The sequence below is a fragment of the Pan paniscus genome, chromosome 23 (genome assembly GCF_029289425.2).
Source record: "Pan paniscus chromosome 23, NHGRI_mPanPan1-v2.0_pri, whole genome shotgun sequence".
NCBI lineage: Eukaryota > Metazoa > Chordata > Mammalia > Primates > Hominidae > Pan > Pan paniscus.
The window spans coordinates 33,327,643-33,345,430 of record NC_085927.1 but is presented as its reverse complement, the minus strand read 5'-3'; the positions used below and the strand labels follow the sequence as shown (position 1 = coordinate 33,345,430).

Genomic DNA, 17,788 nt, shown 5'->3' with positions numbered 1-17,788 from the left:
GACTTATTCTGGTGTTTTTGTTTCTAAAGACTTGACGCTGGAGAGTCTAAGTGATGAGGAGATTCATCCAGGTAGGGAACTACGTGCCAGCAAAAACCCAATGGGAAAAGGTTCCCAGGAGCCTCCAGGTTATCCCTGTTGCTTGTGAGGAGGGGCTGAAGGAGGGGGTATGAAAACAGAAAGAAAATGGAAATATGTGTGAGGTCTGGCTTGTTGTTTTCAGAGTTTCTTGGCATCATGGTAAGAACTGTCTCTATGGGCTATGAGGGTGCTGCGTTCATGAGAGATTATCTTTGCAGTGCACCTGCTCTTTTCTGCCCTGTGGAACATCATAGCCTTTGGTTTGGATTAGTCAACACTCCTTGGGAGTGGGCACAAGGGGTATAGGCTTAAGCACTGGGTGTCATCTGTGATGAAGGGAATCTGGGGGACACAACTCTCTCACAGGCATTTCCTGGAACCTAGAGAAACAGTCCTTGTGCTGTGTGCCAAGGGGAAATCGAGAATCACCCTCTGAACTTTCAGGACTTGTTAGTGCGCATTCATGTTTCTGTCCTCACTGTGCACTCCTGGTTTAAAGGGATCTCCCGGAGTGGATGGTGGAGTGAATATTCACTCTGGGGTCACTGGTAAAATTCCAGTCTCCTTTGAGGGGAGGAGAAAAGTTTGACCTTGAGCACTTTTCCAGCCTCCACTGCCCAACCCAATCACAGATTCTGAGATGTGGCTTCTTTCTCCCAGTTCTCTAATTTTTTGGGAAGCCAAAAGTTCCTTCCCACAAAAGATAGTATCACACTATTTCCTGTCTTCAAAAATTTGGCTTTGGTTTTGTTCTCTAAGTTGTATTCATCACTTAAGTTCTAGACTTTTTTTTTTTTTTTTGAGATGGAGTCTCGCTCTGTCACCCAGGCTGGAGTGCAGTGGTGCGATCTCGGCTCACTGCAAGCTCCGCCTCCCGGGTTCATGCCATTCTCGTGCCTCAGCCTCCCGAGTAGTGGGGACTACAGGCGTCCACCACCATGCCTGGCTAATTTTTTGTATTTTTGGTAGAGACAGGGTTTCACCATGTTGGCCAGGCTAGTCAGGAACTCCTCAGCTCAGGCGATCTGCCCGCCTCAGCCTCCCAAAGTGCTTGGATTATAGGCATGTATCACCATGCCTGGCCAGGGTTATTTTTAATGTAATTGTGGCTATCTCAAGTAATGGTGCTTTGAGTATTTTTGTCAGTGGTTTTGGAATAACACCAGCACTCACTTTTGTGAAGTAGACTGTTAGAAGGGGGCATATCTTTCATTGTTATAAATAATGCCAAACTTTTTCCAAAATGATGACACCAATTCATGCTCCTGTAACAGCATATGTGAGTAGCCGTTTCTCCAAATCCTCACGGACTCTTAGTTTTATCTCTTTCTAAAAATTCCATCACTGCGGTTAGTCTTTCATTTGTATAACATATTACTTAAAATGTTCACCAAAAAGAAATGTTGTTTTACTGTAATGACGCAGCGCAGTAGGTTTGTTTACACCCGCCTCACCACAGACACGTAAGTAATGCACTGCGCCGACCTTCCAACAGGTACGACTTTACTGGGGAAAAGGAAATTTTCAGCTTTGTTATAATCTTACGGGACCACTGTCATACATGTGTTCTGTCATTGACCAAAATGTCATTCTGCTACATATGGCTGTAGTTAATAAGCAGGTGCAAGGTGGGCGGATTACGAGGTCAGGAAATCGAGACCATCCTGGCTCACACAGTGAAACCCCGTCTCTACTAAAAATACAAAACATTAGCTGGGTGTGGTGGTGGGCGCTTGTAGTCCCAGCTACTTGGGAGGCTGAGGCAGGAGAATGGCGTGAACCTGGGAGGCGGAGTTTGCAGTGAGCCGAGATCATGCCCACTGCACTCCAACCTGGGTGATAGAACGAGATTCCATCTCAAAAAAAAAAAATGAATGAAAATAAGAACAGCCATAAATTGGGTATGTGGGCACTTCTGTATGTTGTCTCCTTGAAGTGTCACAATCACTTTGAGACAGAATTAGTTTTGTTATAGTCATTATACAGATGGGGAATGTGGGTCTCAGTTAAGTAAATTACTCAGGAGACACGCCAAGAGCTGGATCTCTTTAACGCCAAAGGTTAATCTATAAACTAACGTGCTACACCGCCTGTACTGGCAAAATAGAATTACCACAAAATGAAATTTGCTTCCACAACTGGGCACGTGAGTTCAGTGAGGCTGGTGTTACCCATTGCTCCATGGGTCAGAAATTGGTCTTGCTGAAGCTTGGAAGGAGAAGCTCTTGGCTCAGGGAGTGAAAAGTTACTGACAGGTTATATGAGTGCAATTGAAGGGTTATGCGTCCATAGAGCATGTGGTGGAAGGAGAACAGAGAGAATCAAAGAGAATCACCCAGAGCAGACTCTGTCTCAAAAAAAAAAAAAAAAAAATTTGCCCATCTAATAATAGGTTAAAAATTAGATACAGTCAACCACACTGGGTCTTACTATGTTAAAAAAAAAAAAAGAGTGCTTTTAGACAGTGATAGGAAAGAAGAAAAAAATTAAAATAGTTGATATGTTCTATGTGGGACTGTGGAATAAACTGCTTTTAAATAGAGTTTTGTATGAAGTTCTTTAGGCAATAAATAAAAATGGAAGGGAAACCTAACAGCAGAGAGCAGCCAGGACCACAGTTGCCTGTGGATGCAGAGACTGTGGTGGAGCCTGGAATGCCAAAGACCACGAGTCCCCGCGGGCAGTCAGTTCAGTGACAACATCACCAATTATCTGATTGGCAGGCACCCCAGTAGCACATGGACAGAACAGGGAGGCCTAAGATGAGTCCAGGCCATGGAAGGTCTCCAGTGAGGGGATCTTGGAAGATGTGAAAAGCATCCTGGAGGGGGAGGTAGCCCTGCAGCTTAGCGGTCCAGTTTCCCTCACTGGTCTTACTTGGTATGGCATAGAGGTGCTCACACAGCAGCCCCCAGTATCCTCCCACTTCCCTAAAGGCTTAAACACACCACGATGTGTATCAGTTTCTTAAAGAGCACAATAGCACATTACTGAACAACCAAAATTGTAGAGAAGTGGCCTCATTTCCTGGAAGTGTTTCAGGGACGGGGAGGTGGTGAGGTGAGGAAATCCTCATGACCAAAGAAACATGAGGCCTGAGGACTGGCGGTTGGGCTCAGCCACATGGAGACCACATCGTGCCCTACAAGAGCAATCTGGTGGTGTGGTGCTGGGGAGGAGGGATGGCCAGGGCAACAGAGCTTGTGCAGGGATTCAGAACCAGAGGGCTCCTCAGAACGGGCATAGGAGATGGTTCGTAAGGACCTGTCCCACTCCAGTGAAGGCATGAGGGGCAGGGAGGGAGGAAAGCAGCCCTACATAGGAGGATGCCCAGGGAGGGGAAGCAGGTCTTGGGAGAGCTAGGTTTCAGTCCAAGCAAGAAAGGAAAGAATGTTCCAGGGAGGGCCTCCAGAGGGCTTGGAGAAAAGGTTGCAGCAGATGGGGTCAGAAAAGGAGTATTCATGGCCTTGAGGGGGAGGTGAGCTGAGCTTCTTGCAGCCCCTGATGCAAACAGGGATGAAGGACATAGTGAGATTAGTCCTGAATCTGAGGCAGAGAGCGGTGAGGAGGCCGTGAGTTTGGGGAAGGGAGGGAAGGGCCTGGCTGGGAGAAGGCAGGGTTCTGGGCCCTCTACAGTCCTGCCAGGGAAAGTGAGAGCCCAGAGAGGCCCAGGGCTCCCTCCTGACACCTGCACAAACAGGTGTACCCCTGGTCAGGGGGTGCTCTGTAGACTGCTGTGGAGTGAGGGAGCAGCTTCTCCTGGGCACAAGACCCCAGGCACCTGCAGGATGCAGGGCTCCAGGCTCCCTCAGATGCCTGCTGATGGGTCTCCTCTGAGGGGCTGTAAACTGGCTTCCTGGGTACCCACAATGTACAAGGCACTTATTTTCAGTATGATGCCCCCGGCACTGCCAAAATCATACCCATTTATGATAGGCACAATTACTCGCCCCACTTTAGAGCTAGTGAAACTGAGGCACTGAGCAGTTAATCAACTTGCCCCAGACTCCACAGATAAACAGTCAATGTAGAGCTGGGGGTCTCAACACAGCAGCCTCCCTCCATAGTGTGGGCTTATAGCCACTGGCTGTCGCACTGCCCTTGTCCAGCCTCGGCTGTCTGGGGTGTCAGTTTGTGCCTCTGGGCTACAGTTGAATGACCAGTTGCCTCTTCCAGGCTGGCTCCCATACCTCTCCCGACAGCAGTTTCTTAAATCCCAGAAGCTGATAACGGTAAATGGGCCTTGGAGAATGGAGGCAAGGGTGTGGGGCTCAGGACTTCTAGGTCCCAACATAGGCTGTGTTCCTGGCCCTCCCCTTGTAACAGAGGCACCTCTGTCCCTGGCTGATGAGTTTCCGCATCTGTAATTTCTCCTCAGCCTGGACTGCAGAGGCGGGAGCCCAGGAGATGCTGGCGTGGAGGCTGCTTAGTGGGATGATGTCATAGTGCACAAAGCTGGGAACCTGCTCTCACTAAAAAGGGATTATCTCTTCATCCAGGGTGAAGCACTTTTGTGGAGCTGACCAGGGTGCTGACCCAAAGGGCAGGCCAGCGCGTGCTGCAGGATGCCCACCTTTGCCCTGGAGGTCTCAATCCTCTCTACATTCTGAGGAAAACTCTTGGCCCCAGCAGAGGGCAAAAGTCCAAGGCCGCCTCCCACCCACCCCCAGCACTGGGTTTGGCCTGTACCATCCAGGACCCAGTGCTTCTGGGCCTGGCATTTCTCCTTTGGCAAGAGAGTGAGAAGAGACGTGACTGTGCTCCAAGAGCAGAAAGTGCCATTCCAACTTGAAATAAAGAGACTGTGGGCATTTATTCAGGTGCAGAGGTGGCTGATCAGGTCTGACCCAATGAGGGGCTCAGGGTTTCCACTCAATGACATCGATGGCAATCTGGGTCACCTTCTATAAGGCCTTGCCCTTGTAAGCCTTGCTGTCAGAGTCCTCCTCCAGGACACGGAAGGTGTGCACATGGGCCTGCAGGACCTTGCAGCCCTCAGGGACCTCTGGCAGCATGGTGAGGGCCTTGGTGGCTTTCAGGCACACCCTGCCCATGCATGATTGTAGCAGCTTCAGGAGCAGGCTGATGGCTTGTGCGTCCAGGCCACCTACTTCTCAGCAGGCCACCAACACAGGGAATTTCTAACAGCCTGTGGAGGCCTCTTCTCACCCCCTCTCACCCTAGCCCTCTTTTGACCCTGGTGCCTGCAGAGTCTCAAAGGGAGGTGCCACCCTGTCCTGCTGCTGCAGGGATTCCCTGATTCATTCATGCAGCGAGGTGCCGAGGCAAGAGCTGGGTTTCCCCACCTCAGCAGTCTTTTGGGCCAGGTAATTCTCAACTTGGGGCCAAAGCTCCCCTGCTGTGACCTTTGGGTCTGGAGCAGCAAACAGAGCAAAGCCTTGTCCTCAGGAGCTCCCCTTGGGGATGACACAGAAAGTGATGGCAAGGATGGTGGTCACAGTGGACACAGGAGGATGCAGGGAGGCTGGGGAGGCTGCATTTTCAGAGAGAAAGTTCTCTCCTGGAAAGCCACTCTCCTGATCCCATGGAAAGGGACCTCTGTGCAAACCTAAGAAGGACGGGGCGGGGATGGGGCCTGGGAACATGCATTTCCACAGACCACCCAGGGTCTGGTTCAGGGGCCACACTTGGAGAAATACTCACCCGGGCCTCTAATGAGACTCTCAGAAGAAAGAGAAACCTGGACTTAGGGAAGGCAAGAGGCCCCCCCCCTGCCCCCGCCAGCAAAGGGACATGGCCACGGCCAAGGCAGGGACTCTGGGGGTCGGTGACTGGCCCATCCTCACAATGAGGGTCCCAGTGTGGGAACACTCCCCAACCACTGCAAGCTCTGAGTCTTTGTGCTCCCCCAGTTTTGAGGCCAGGATGTAGACTGTGATCCTATGTGACCTGGACTGAGACACAAGACACTGTGCCTCCGTTTCCTCACCTTTGAAGGCAGACATCGCCTCCCTGGAGGGTTGTCTAAATGTGAGGTTTGGAGACAATGCCTGGCACACAGGACACACTCAGTGACCACTGGGTGTCAGGATCGTCACCAGTGCTTCTCCTGGTCTCGCCTTCCTCATGGGGAGGAGGTGCCAGACCCTCTCCTGCATCCTCCTGCAGGCAGGAGACAGCGGGTCCAGGACAAGCTCCCGGAGCTGCTCCTCCCTCTGCAGCTTCCACATCAGTGAGCGGATCAGACCCTTGCTGATGACATCGTGGGTCCCTGCACGACTGGAAAGGGCACTGAGGGTGGACCGGCCACACCCCCTCCCATGCTGGTTGGCCTGCAGGGCGCAGGAAGGATTTTGCAGAGCAACTTGGTGGGTTTGACAAGAGAACTTGTAAGTTCCCCATCACCCCACGAAGCTGCCTGGCCAGGGGCCTGAGAAGCCAGCAGGAAGCTGTGGGTGGGTGACAGCCATGTCAGCAGTTGAATGAGAGGGCAGGCGCAGAGGACCCAGGGAGGGCAGCCTTTGGTCGCTGGCATCTCAGGGGGCATCTGCCGTAGCAGGGCACAGTGGCCTGAGAGGCAGCAGCCAGCCCTGGGAGATCCCGCACCTCACTGCTGTGGGGCCCAGGCACACCAGGAGACCCTCCCACTGCCCCAGAGTAGGGGAGCCAAGAAAGCCCCCGCTTCCCACCCCAAATATTTCAAAGGAGTTGGAGACTCACGCCTGGTCAGACCAGCCCTTGAGAAGAGCTTGGGTTCGACTCCGAGATGGAAGACCTAGAGTGGAGGCCAGTGTCTCACACACCAACAAGAGCTGCACCCCAACTGACGCCAACGGGAAGCCATAGGCTCTGGCCAAGGGGTCTTGAAGGGACCTGGGGCTCTATGGGAAGGGGGGCATCACATGGCACAGCTCGGGTACAGGTACGGGGAGAAGTACAATGAGGCAAGGCTCCCCCATAAACAGGCCCCACCTGGCTCCTCCCAGCTGGAGCTGGAAGCCTGGGAGGGAAGTGGTCAGTCCAGCCCCAAAAGCCTGTGGGGCAGGTAAGGGGTGAGAGATTTTATGGAATGTGGAGGCCTGTGGAGGAGACAAGCCAGAGGGTTGAGGAGGAACATCAACCCCTAGAGGGGCCTGGGCAGACACTAGCTTTCACTAAAGGGTTACTATTTTGTCCATCATGAACTTGTTTGAATTAATTTTTTTTTTTTGAGGTGGGGTCTCACTCAAAAAAAAAAAATTTTTTTTTTTTTGAGGCGGGAGTGCAGTGGCATGAACTCAGCTCACTGTAACCTTCGCCTCCCAGGTTCAAGCGATTCTCCTACCTCAGCCTCCCAAGTAGCTGGGCTCACAGGTGCACACAATGGCTGGCTAATTTTTTTATTGTAAAGATGGCATTTCGCCATGTTGGCCAGGCTGATCTCAAACTCCTGACCTCAAGTGATCCACCCACCCCGGCCTCCCAAAGTGCTGGGATTACAGGCATGAGCCCATAATTAACCTGTGCCCGGCCTAATTTTTATTGTTAAATATCACATTAAAATATTATTTATCTTGATTCGTGAGATTTCTGGCCCCTGTTAAATTTGGCACCAAGGCCAGCATCTCACTGGCCTCCCCGCAGTCCTGTGGATAGGGCAGGAATGGAGGCAGGGGCGGGAATGGAGGCAGGGGTGGGAATGGAGGCAGGGGCGGGAATGGAGGCAGGGGCAGGATGTCCACAGAGGATGGTGGCCGCTGTCCCCACAGGGCACCCAGGCTCCTCCTTTCTCCCTCCTTCTCCCCCTCCTCCTCCTCCCCCCACTATGTATGTGCCGCCTCCACACCCTTTCCCCCACTGGGCAGGGGCCACCTCCCCGAGCACCAGGTGGTGGGCTCCAGCTGATGTTGTGGGGGCCTTCCCTGGGGTCTGTGGGTCACTAGACCTCAGCCAGAGTCACCTCCTAGGACTGACCCCTAGGAAACCTAAGCCTACACGGTGCTGGTGCCTCTGAGGGAAAGGCCCTGGGGAGGACCTGTTGTGGGGACATGGTGCAGCCTCTCTCCTTGTGTGGCCCCAGTCCTTGCCCTCTGTGTGTGGTGGGAGGTCCCCAGACAAAGCACTGAGCATCTGGGTTCATTTACAACCTTCTGGGTCACAATGGTCTGTTCATCACTGGTGAACTTTATACCCCAGGTGATAATCATTTCAGGGACAGAACCTCCATCTCAGTGGCCTCATAGTCAGGTCCTGCTGTGATCCCCATTGTACAAATAGGGATAGAAGCCAGAGAGGTGAGGCGACCCGCCCAACTCACTCAGCTCATATCGCAGAGCTGGCAGAGTTCATGAGTACCTTGGACAATTGCACCAAATGCAATGGACTGGGACAACTAGATCAAGATGTCATTTCACAGAAATAAAGGGAAGGCCATGTACTTTATTCCAAATATCAACTCTGAGAGGAACCAGGTAATAAAGATAGTGTCAGCTTAGCAGCTCTAGTGATTGAGAAAGTCATAAGGCTTTAGCTAGTCCAACTCCAGCTCTTCCCTGTCCCTGTCCCCTGAGCTGATGGAGCTGACATGTGCACCTCTGCAGCCTCAGTTTCCCCTTCTGCAAAGTGAGGTTTCTGATTGGTGAGGGCCTTGCAGCCTGATGCCCACCCCTGCAGTGGCCGTGGTGAGGGCTTCCACGAGGAAATCTGACCCTGTGCAACACCAGCAGTCCAGCAGTCCCTCTGTCAGGGGAGGGTTAAAACTAGTGGGTGCCAGGCTGGGACCAGGGTCTCAGTGTCCTGCAGGGACTTCTAGGCAAGGAGTCCCCATCAGCATCAGGCTTTGTGCCAGGGCTGAGGTCCCGGAGGAACCAGACTTACCCCAACTCAAGCACACAAAATGAGGGTGTCGTGTGAGGTGACAGCCATATGCAGTGTGATGCTTGCAGGACAGAGACTGGGACAGGGGAAGCCTGAGGGGTCTCCACGGAGGATGAGTGACAGGTGCAGGGGACACCTGGCAGGGGACTCCCAGGCATAGAGCCTCGAGAAGCTCCAGGCGGCCCACAGGGCTGGAGCAAGTGAGTCCTGGGGCCAAGGTGGTCTGAGAGCAGGCTAGACAGGTGCCAGGCCCAGACCCAGAGAACTCATCCCTGGAGGACAGACTCATCTGGGGAGTCCTGGAGGCTGTTTGCAGGGAATCGACGAGACCAGAGTTGGATGGGTGGGCAGGGGTGTGAATCCAGAACTAGAGACACCCCATGGAGGGTGTTGTGGTGACCCAGGCAGTTTGACTGATATGAGGACAGATTCAGGAGAAGGGGGAACAGGAGAGGGAGGAGCAAGGACAGCCCTGGGCGTTTTTGATGAACAGTTAACACTGTGATCATGTCAGCACATCCTGTATTTTAAACAAAATGCCCAAGGGAAGTGGTGGTCTGCAAAGTGTCCCCAGAAGGCAGCAAGGGCTTGGCTTCGTCTCCCCCAAGGCCATCCACTCATCGTCTTGCTCATAAAGGCTTACTAGGGGCCAGGCTGGGGGACACAGGGAGGGTGGGCCAAACGGAGGGGGACTGTGCAGTCAGGAGGACAGATCATGGCCCATTTTTGGAGCAATAAAGGGGGAGGGGGTCCCCCCTCTGCAATGGGGGGATGCCAATACTGGTCTCACAGATCAAGCCGCACTGGCTGGTGATGGGCGCCCCTCAAAGGCAGCAGTGACAGTGGAGAGGAGACCAAGGGCTGTGGCGGGGAGCTGCTGGGGGACACGGAGGGAGAGGCTGACAGACCACAGGGTCCTTGTGGCCCGCCTTTATCCTCAGATCCAGAAGGAGTCTTCGGAGGGATTTGGGTAGGAGACTGATCATCAGATTTGTGTGCTTCTGATGAGAGGCTGGTGTAGACCAGATTAGAGGAGGGAGGCCCAGGGCGGAGAGTGGGGGTAGCCAGGTCCGGGGGAGGTGAGGAACCTGGAGGAGGCACAGGCTTAAGCCACCCAGGGGCCCAGATTGCTGCGAAATGGGAGGGTGAAGCTGAATTGGGGGCACCAGAGGTTGATGGGGAGTAGCAGGCATTCTCGGGGGCTGCCTGAGGGAGACTGGATTTCAGAAACATGTATGAAAATCATAAAAATGTACATGCCTTTTAATCAAGTCATTCCACTTCGAGAAATTTGTTTTGGGGGGATAAAACTTCAGCTAAAAATTCTTAATGTGTGGGAGGCTGAGGTAGGAGAATCGCTTGAACCTGGGAGGCGGAGATTGCAGTGAGCCAACATTGTGCCACTGCACTCCAGCCTGGGCGACAGAGCGAGACTGTCTCAAAAAAAAAAAAAAAAGTAAATGTGTTCATGGAGGGAAAAGTGGAAACAGCCTTAATGTCAAACAGTAGGGGGAGGTAAAATAAACTGTTACATCCATGGTAGGGAACATTAAACACTTAAGATAAATATGTTTTTGACAACTGTAATGACATAATAAACATTTAAAAACATTTAAACATTTGAAACATTTCTACTTTATGGTAAAGTTTACTCTTTTTGGTGTAGCTAATAAAACCTAGTATAATTTTTAAAAAATCATTGACTCATGTAACTATCACAATTGAAATACAGAATATTTCCACCACCACCCCCAAATTTCTCTAAGCACCCCTTTTTTAGAGACACAGTCTCACTCTGTCACCCAGGCTGGTGTGCAGAGGTGAATCTCGGCTCACTGCAACCTCTGCCTCCTGGCTTCAAGCGATTCTCTTGCCTCAGCCTCACGAGTACCTGGAATTACAAGTGTGTGTCACCACACCCGGGTAATTTTGGTATTTTTAGTAGAGACAGGGTTTCGCCATGTTGGCCAGGCTGGTCACAAATTCCTAGCCCCAAGTGACCCACCTGCCTCAGCCTCCCAAAGTGCTGGGATTACAGGGGTGAGCCACTGCTCTCAGCCCTTATGTTCCTTTTATAGTCAAACCCTTTCTGTACCCCAACCATGGCAACCACTGATCTCTTTCTGACCCTATACTTTTGCTTTTTACAGAATATCATAGAAATGCAAATGTAAAGGATGTGACCGTTTTTTAAATTAAACTTTTTATTTTGAGATAATTGCAGCTTCTCATGCAGTTGTGAGGAATAATACAGAAGGATCCTAGGTACTCCGGCCAGTTCCCTCAAGGGTAGCACCTTGCAGCTACAGTAACGGATCACAGCCAGGAGATTGACATTGATACAGCAAGAAGGGAACACTTCCCTCCCAAACATCCCTCATGTTGCCCTTTCACAGAAACACTCACTTCCCACTGTCCCAAACCCCTCCTTAGCCCCTGGCAACTACTAATTTGGTCTCCACTTGTATAATTTTGTTATTTCAAGAATGTTCTGCACATGGAATCACACAGTTTGTGACTTCTGGGGACTGGCTTTCTCCCACTCAGCATAGTTTTCTGGGTGTTCCTCCAGGTGGCTCAATTGCAACCTAGTTTGTTCATTTTTAATGCTGACTAGGAGTCTAAGTATGTAACCTTCTGAGTCTGGCTTCCTGAGTTCAGTGTAACAATGTTGTAATTCATCCCAGTTGCCTTATGGATCAATAGTTTGTTCCCTGTTGTTGCTGAGTATGATTCCATTTATGAAGGTATCACAATGTGTTTAGCCATTCACCAGTTGAATGACAATTGGGCTGTTTCCACGTCTGTGTGTGTGTGTGTGTGTGTGTGTTAGGTCAAACCAGATGTTTCTGCTTCTTGCCAATGGTGAATAAAACCAGTATAAATATTTGCAAACAAATTTTTGTTTAAACATAAGTTTTCATTCCATTTGGATAAAAACCTAGGAGTAGAGTTTGCTTGATATGCATAAGCGTATGTTTATTAGAAATTGCTGGCCAGGTGCGGTGGCTCACGCCTGTAATCCCAGCACTTTAGGAGGCCGAGGTGGGTCGATCACGAGGTCAGGAGATCAAGACCATCCTGGCTAACACGGTGAAACCCCGTCTCTACTAAAAATATAAAAAATTAGCTGGTCATGGTGGCAGGTGCCCATAGTCCCAGCCACTCAGGAGGCTGAGGCAGGAGAATGGTGTGAACCCGGGAGGCGGAGCTTGCAGTGGGCCGAGATCGCACCACTGCACTCCAGCCTGGGCGACAGAGCGAGACTCCATCTCAAAAAAAAAAAAAAAAAGAAAAAAAATTGCCGAATCGTTTTTAGAGGGGAGGCTAGTGGGGATGGGGACATAGGGGTAGGGGAGGGTTCGGTTAATGAAGCCTCCACCAGCCCAGCTGGGAAATGGGCCTGTATCCAGCACCGAGGTGCCCAAGCCCCATGCCCAGACCTGAGCTAGACAGGGTCTCAAGATCACAGTCAGTCAAGGGACAGAAGCGGCATCTTCTGCTCCAGAAGCTTCTGTTCATGCAGGCCCTACCCCCTTCTCAGGGATCCCCAGGAACTGTTCAAAATGCTAGGTGCAGAGCTATGGCCAACTGTAGGGCACAGCCAGACACTCAGAGCTCAGAGGGACCCAGGGTGGGCAGGATTCGCTGAAGCTGGAAGTGGGTCCCTGCAGGTCACACCCCACCTGCTGCCTCCAAACCTCGGACATTTCAGGGGGCTTGGCCAGTTACAGGGAGGGAAAGGGAAATGGGGACCCTTTCAATTGCTGCCCTGGGACCCTAAGGTCTTGGGTAGTGACAAAGTACCTGGAAGCACAGCTGCCCCCAAGAGGCCTCCCAGGGTCCCTCCTTCATGGACAGGACTTCAGACTGGACAGTTACTTATCCGTTTTTCCATCAGTCTGTCCATCCATATATCTGTCCATACACACACACACCCATCCTTCCACAAGCCCTCTGACGCCTCCTGGGGCCTGACCTATATAGACCCTCAGCTCCTGATGTCCCGGGCAAAGCGGGATCAACCTAGCCCAGCCCCAGGTGAGACCTGAAGTGTGCCTGATCATGCACCGTGGGAGAAGGGGGCTGTGGTACTGGGGTCCCCTGGGAGTACTTGTCCCTGCCCAGTCCAGAGCTCAGGCTGCAGATGAGACCCTCTGTGAAGACGATGAGGGGCAGGGGATACTGGGGATCCCATGTCAGCAAAGGTGGCCTGGGGGCAGTGGCAACCTCAGACAGGCCTGGGAGCTTGAACCAGGGCTGGAGGGCAGAGGGAGGAAGGGCATGCTGGAAGATGGGTGTGAGCAAAGGCACAGGAGTGACCTCAGCGCCCCTTCCCTCAACATGGATATGGCAGGTGCACATGGGCCCCCGCGGAACCACCCTGAAGGATCATCTCAGAGACCCTAGAACCTGTCTGCCATACCACGTGCCCTGCCACCCTGCTCACCACCCAAAAATTCCTTCCATTCTGCCGCATGGCTGGGCCCTGCACTGGGCCAGGCCTTAATAGGGGCAGGGGACAAGGGAGAGAGCAGGTCTGGGCCCTGAATGGGACACAGGCAGTGACCACCAGGTAAAGAAGACTGAATGAGCAGAGGATGCAGGGAGGCAGGTCCAGGGCAGGGCCCTGCGGGGTGCATAGGAGTTCTCTGGGGTGGATGGTAGACCAGGGCTGTGAACACGCACACTGGGCTGGGCCAGCAGGCTGACGTGTCCTAAGCCCCAGAGCCCTGCAGAGGGGCAGGAACAGGGCCCAGAGGGAACAAGGCTGAGAATAAAGGCCCTGAATACCTCAGATCTGGCCAGATCTGCAACTCCTAAAGGCAGCTGTGCCTGTGTTGAGACGCTATTGAGTGGCCTTATTGTCCCTGTACCATTTATAAAATATGGGATACATGTTGTCCAGCTGAGCCACTCATGGATTCTGTGGGGCCCATGGTCAGGATCTTGGTCCCATTTAACAGGTAGGATAACTGAGGCCTAGAGCAGTTAAATCCCAAAGAATGAGGCAGAGCCAGCTCAGGGGTGTCCTGACTTTCAGCCCAGAGCCTCTCACTGACAAATGGGGAAACCGAGATCAGGAAAGGAAGGGGCCTGCCCAAGCTCACATCAGAGCACACCTGTATGGAGCACACCTGTATGGAACACACTTGTATGGAGGGCGCCTGTATGGAGCACTGCCCTCTGCCAGGCACCAGATATGCTCAGGTGGGGTGACCTCCCTTTACCATTCCCCAGCTCTGACCCCATTTCAGGGATGCAGAAAAGAGGCCTCAGAGCAGAGTAAGGCCGAGTCAGGGCTACAGAGCCCGATGGCCACCCCTCCCCTGAACGGCTAGGAGGAGGGAGGGCAGCTGGCAAAGGCCTGCAGGAGCCCAGAGCGTGTTCTTCCAAGTGGAGCCTCTGCTGTGGGAGCCCCAGCCACAGGGTGAGACAGAAAAGGGGTCCCGCCCAAGCTCAGCCCTCAGCAGCCCTTGACCTCGGGCAGTTTGACTCCCTTCAATGGGCCTCAGTTTCCTCCTCTGTACAGCGGGGGTGATAACAGTTTCTCCCCGCAGGTTGGTTTGGGGGATTAAATGAGAATGCCTAGGGAGTGCCATGCCCATGGGGGACCCTCACCTACCCGCAGCCATTGCTGTTATCTCCTGGGTTCTTGCCCGGGCCTGTGGGTGACACACTGTGTGATCCTGGGCAAGTGCCTTTCCCTCCCCGGGCCCAGCCTTTGCTCTGGTCAAGGAAAAGCTGGGTCAGGGACCCTGAGGACCAGCCATTCAGGAAACCAGTAGCTTCCTGGGTGAAGGGGTTGGCCAGGGAGGCCTGGAGGTGCAGCGAGGTCTGAGGTGAGAGTAGGGTGGGGGCCAGGCCAAGGGATGGGGGTGGGGGATTCACCTTCCCAGCTCTGGTGGCCCTGCCTGCAGCTGGCTGACCCTGGGAATCCCCAGGCTAAGGTTAATCTTAACATTGACCTAAACCAGAACTCAGGGTGACAAGGGAAAAAACTAAGGCAAGAAGAAGCCAAGGCTGCTGCGTGGGATGTGGGACAGGAGAAAAACAAGACAGATGTGGCCAGGGAGAGGGGGAGCGTATTTCAGGGCTGCACTGGGTGTTCATGCAGCTCACAGGTGAGGGTGGAACAGCCCTCTCCTTACATCCCACCTGCTCCCAGCCCCAGCCCCCCACCAGGCCTGATGCTGCCCCCTGGCTGCCTTCCCACACCCTGAGCTCCACCTTGGGTCCTGGAGCTCTGGAGGACCTGGCTTCAAGGGATCTTACCTACCCCTTCCAGGACCCTCTTTGACTAAGGAAAAGCTGTGGCCTCCCAGAGATGCAGCCTTTTCCCAAGTCTCCAGACTCTTCATCCCATCTCATCCCCAGCTTAGTGCCTGGTGCATACACGGCTCCCAACCAACAGTTTATCTGTGTATTTATGTACTTTTCTTTTCTTTTTTCCTTTTTTTTTTTTTTTTGACACAGGGTCTCCTTCTGTCACCCAGGCTGGAGTGCAGTGGTGTGATCATGGCTCACTGCAGCCTTGACCTCCAGGGCTCAATAGATGCACTGGCCTTAGCTTCCTGAGTGGCCGCATAGCTGCACCTATAGGTGACCGGCTAATTTTAGGTTTTGTTTTGTTGTGTTGTGTTGTAGAGACTGGGTTTCACCATGTTGCCCAGGCTGGTCTCAAACTTCTGGGTTCACACACTTCACCTGCCTTGGCCTCCCAAATTCTGGAATTATAGATGTAAGCCACTGTGTCCAGCCGACAGTTTAAATGAGGGAGGGATGGAGGGAGGGAGGAAGGAAAGAAGGAAGGAGGCAAGGCAGGAAGGAAAAGAAAGATGGGTCAGTCAATGAAAGTTATTACAAGAGGCAAAGAAGGACATTATATATTGATAAATAAGTTACTTCATCAAGAAGATGTAACAATTAGTACATGTGCGTCTAACCACAGAGCCCCCAAGTATAGGAAGTAACCACTGATGGAATTGAAGAGAGAAACAGACAGCTTCGCAATAATAGTTGCAATACTATACTGTCAATACTGGCTAGAACAATGAGACAGAAGATCAATAAAGAAGTAGAGGACTTGAAAAACTATAAATCAGCTAGACCTGACAACATCTACAACAGACTCACAGAATACAGATTCTTCCCAAGCACACATGGAATGTTCTCTGGAATATACCATGTATTAGACCATGAAACAAATCTCATTGATTTAAAAGCACTGAAATCAAAGTATCTTCTCTGCAATAGAATGAAGGTAGAAATCAATAACAAAGGCAATCTGAATTCAGGAATATATAAAAATTTAAACACACTCCTAAACAATCAATGAATCAAAGCAGAAATTACAAGTGATCTTCAAAAATTCTTTGAGATAAATGAAAATGGAAACAAAGCACACCAAACTTGTAGGAGGCTGTGAGACCAGCGCTCAGAAGAAAATGCAGAGCGGGGAGGCCACGGTGGGAAGATGGTATGAGGCCAGGAGTTTAAACCAGCCTGGGCAACAAAATCAGACCCCATTTGCACAAATAAAAATAAAAATAAACGGGGGTGCCATGTACCTGTGGTCACAACTACTTGCGAAGCTGAGGTGGGAGGGTTCTTGAGTCCAGTAGATCAAGGCTACAGTGAGCTGTGATCGTGTCACTGCACTCCAGCCTGGATGCAAGACTCTGTCAAAAGGGGAAGGGGAAGAGGAAGGGGACAACCTTTGAACTGCACCCCTGAGGTTGGACCCGGGGAGAACTGGCCTCACAGGAAAGAGAAGAGGTGCTAGATGGAATCAGACTCTCAGAAAAGGGAGAAAGGAGATGAAGGGAAACACGGAGAAATGACTAGAACCCACTGTGGAAGACTCTGTGTGCAGCAAAAATGACGTAATGTGATAATGAAGGGACAGTTTCTATCTCCTACAGAGCAGAAGTGCCCCTGAGAGCTCCGGTGAGAGGACAGGCTGTGGGTTCCTGGGATTTCAGACATTTGGAGCAGGAATGCAGGGACGTAAGATGATGTGTTTTCCAGTCCCCTGGCCAGCAATGATGCTTCTCAGTTATGAACGTCCCCCATGGAGAGTCCTAGGGTCTTCCTGTCTGAGTCAACTTGTCCTCTCAGTTCCTCCTCCCTAGATCTCTTTAGAATTATTTCCTGGCTTAGGGTTTCCTGAGAGTGGAGGAGAATGATCTATGGATGCCCCCCTTCCTCCCTCACCATGGTTGGAAGTCTGGCCAAGGCCACTTCATTAATGGACAGGGGACCTTTCCTATCTCCTCAGGGGCAGCCTCCTGAGTTGGTCTGACCCCCAAAACTTTGCACACCATCTGCACATGGAAAATGTGTGTCTGTTTATTGATTTATGAAGCCACCTAGAAAGATTAGCTATAAACAATGTGTTTACTTAATTTTAGGATACATTTTCAGAGGCAACTAGGCAGAAAGGTGAACTTTCCCATCACTTAGACCTCAAGTCAGCAGCTCATGCAGCAGTCATTGCTCGGGTGACTCTGAGTGACCTGTTCTACCTCTAGAGCTGACGTTTCTGGTTAGGCTAAATGGAGGAAATAAAAATTCTCCAAACATTTCATTAAGATTCACTGGGAAACAGTACCCTGAGTGCTTAGAGCTGCACTCTTCACACAGAAGACACAGTAAGGGTTAGGGAACCTTCTTAGGGGATGAATACACACAAACTTTCACCACAGCAACCAAGAGCTTATATTGGGAATCTGATTCCGGCCTCTAGGGAAGCTGGAAAATCCAAAACCAATCCCATTAAACTATTTCATCCACTCATTGGAGGAGCCCCAGTTCTTATAAAACTGCCAGCCCTTCCTTCTCTCCCTCTCCTCACCCTCCACACACAGGACAGGGCCAGGTACACAGA

At 51.7% G+C, this 17,788-nt stretch overlaps 1 protein-coding gene across 2 annotated transcripts in view; it reads left to right on the top strand.

The window, feature by feature from the left end:
- DRICH1 (aspartate rich 1) overlaps window positions 1–17,788 on the top strand; it is a 51,915-nt gene that overhangs the window by 19,931 nt on the left and 14,196 nt on the right. Inside the window, exons 11-12 of one of the 2 annotated variants that reach the window (XM_034951704.3) lie at window positions 30–71; window positions 4,581–13,749. In XM_034951704.3, coding sequence (XP_034807595.1) covers window positions 30–71; window positions 4,581–4,585 — 47 coding nt within the window. In that variant the 3' untranslated portion in view covers window positions 4,586–13,749. Of the gene's footprint in view, window positions 1–29; window positions 72–4,580; window positions 13,750–17,788 lie in introns of those variants that run through there. The other variant, XM_014343240.4, reaches the window with a different exon arrangement.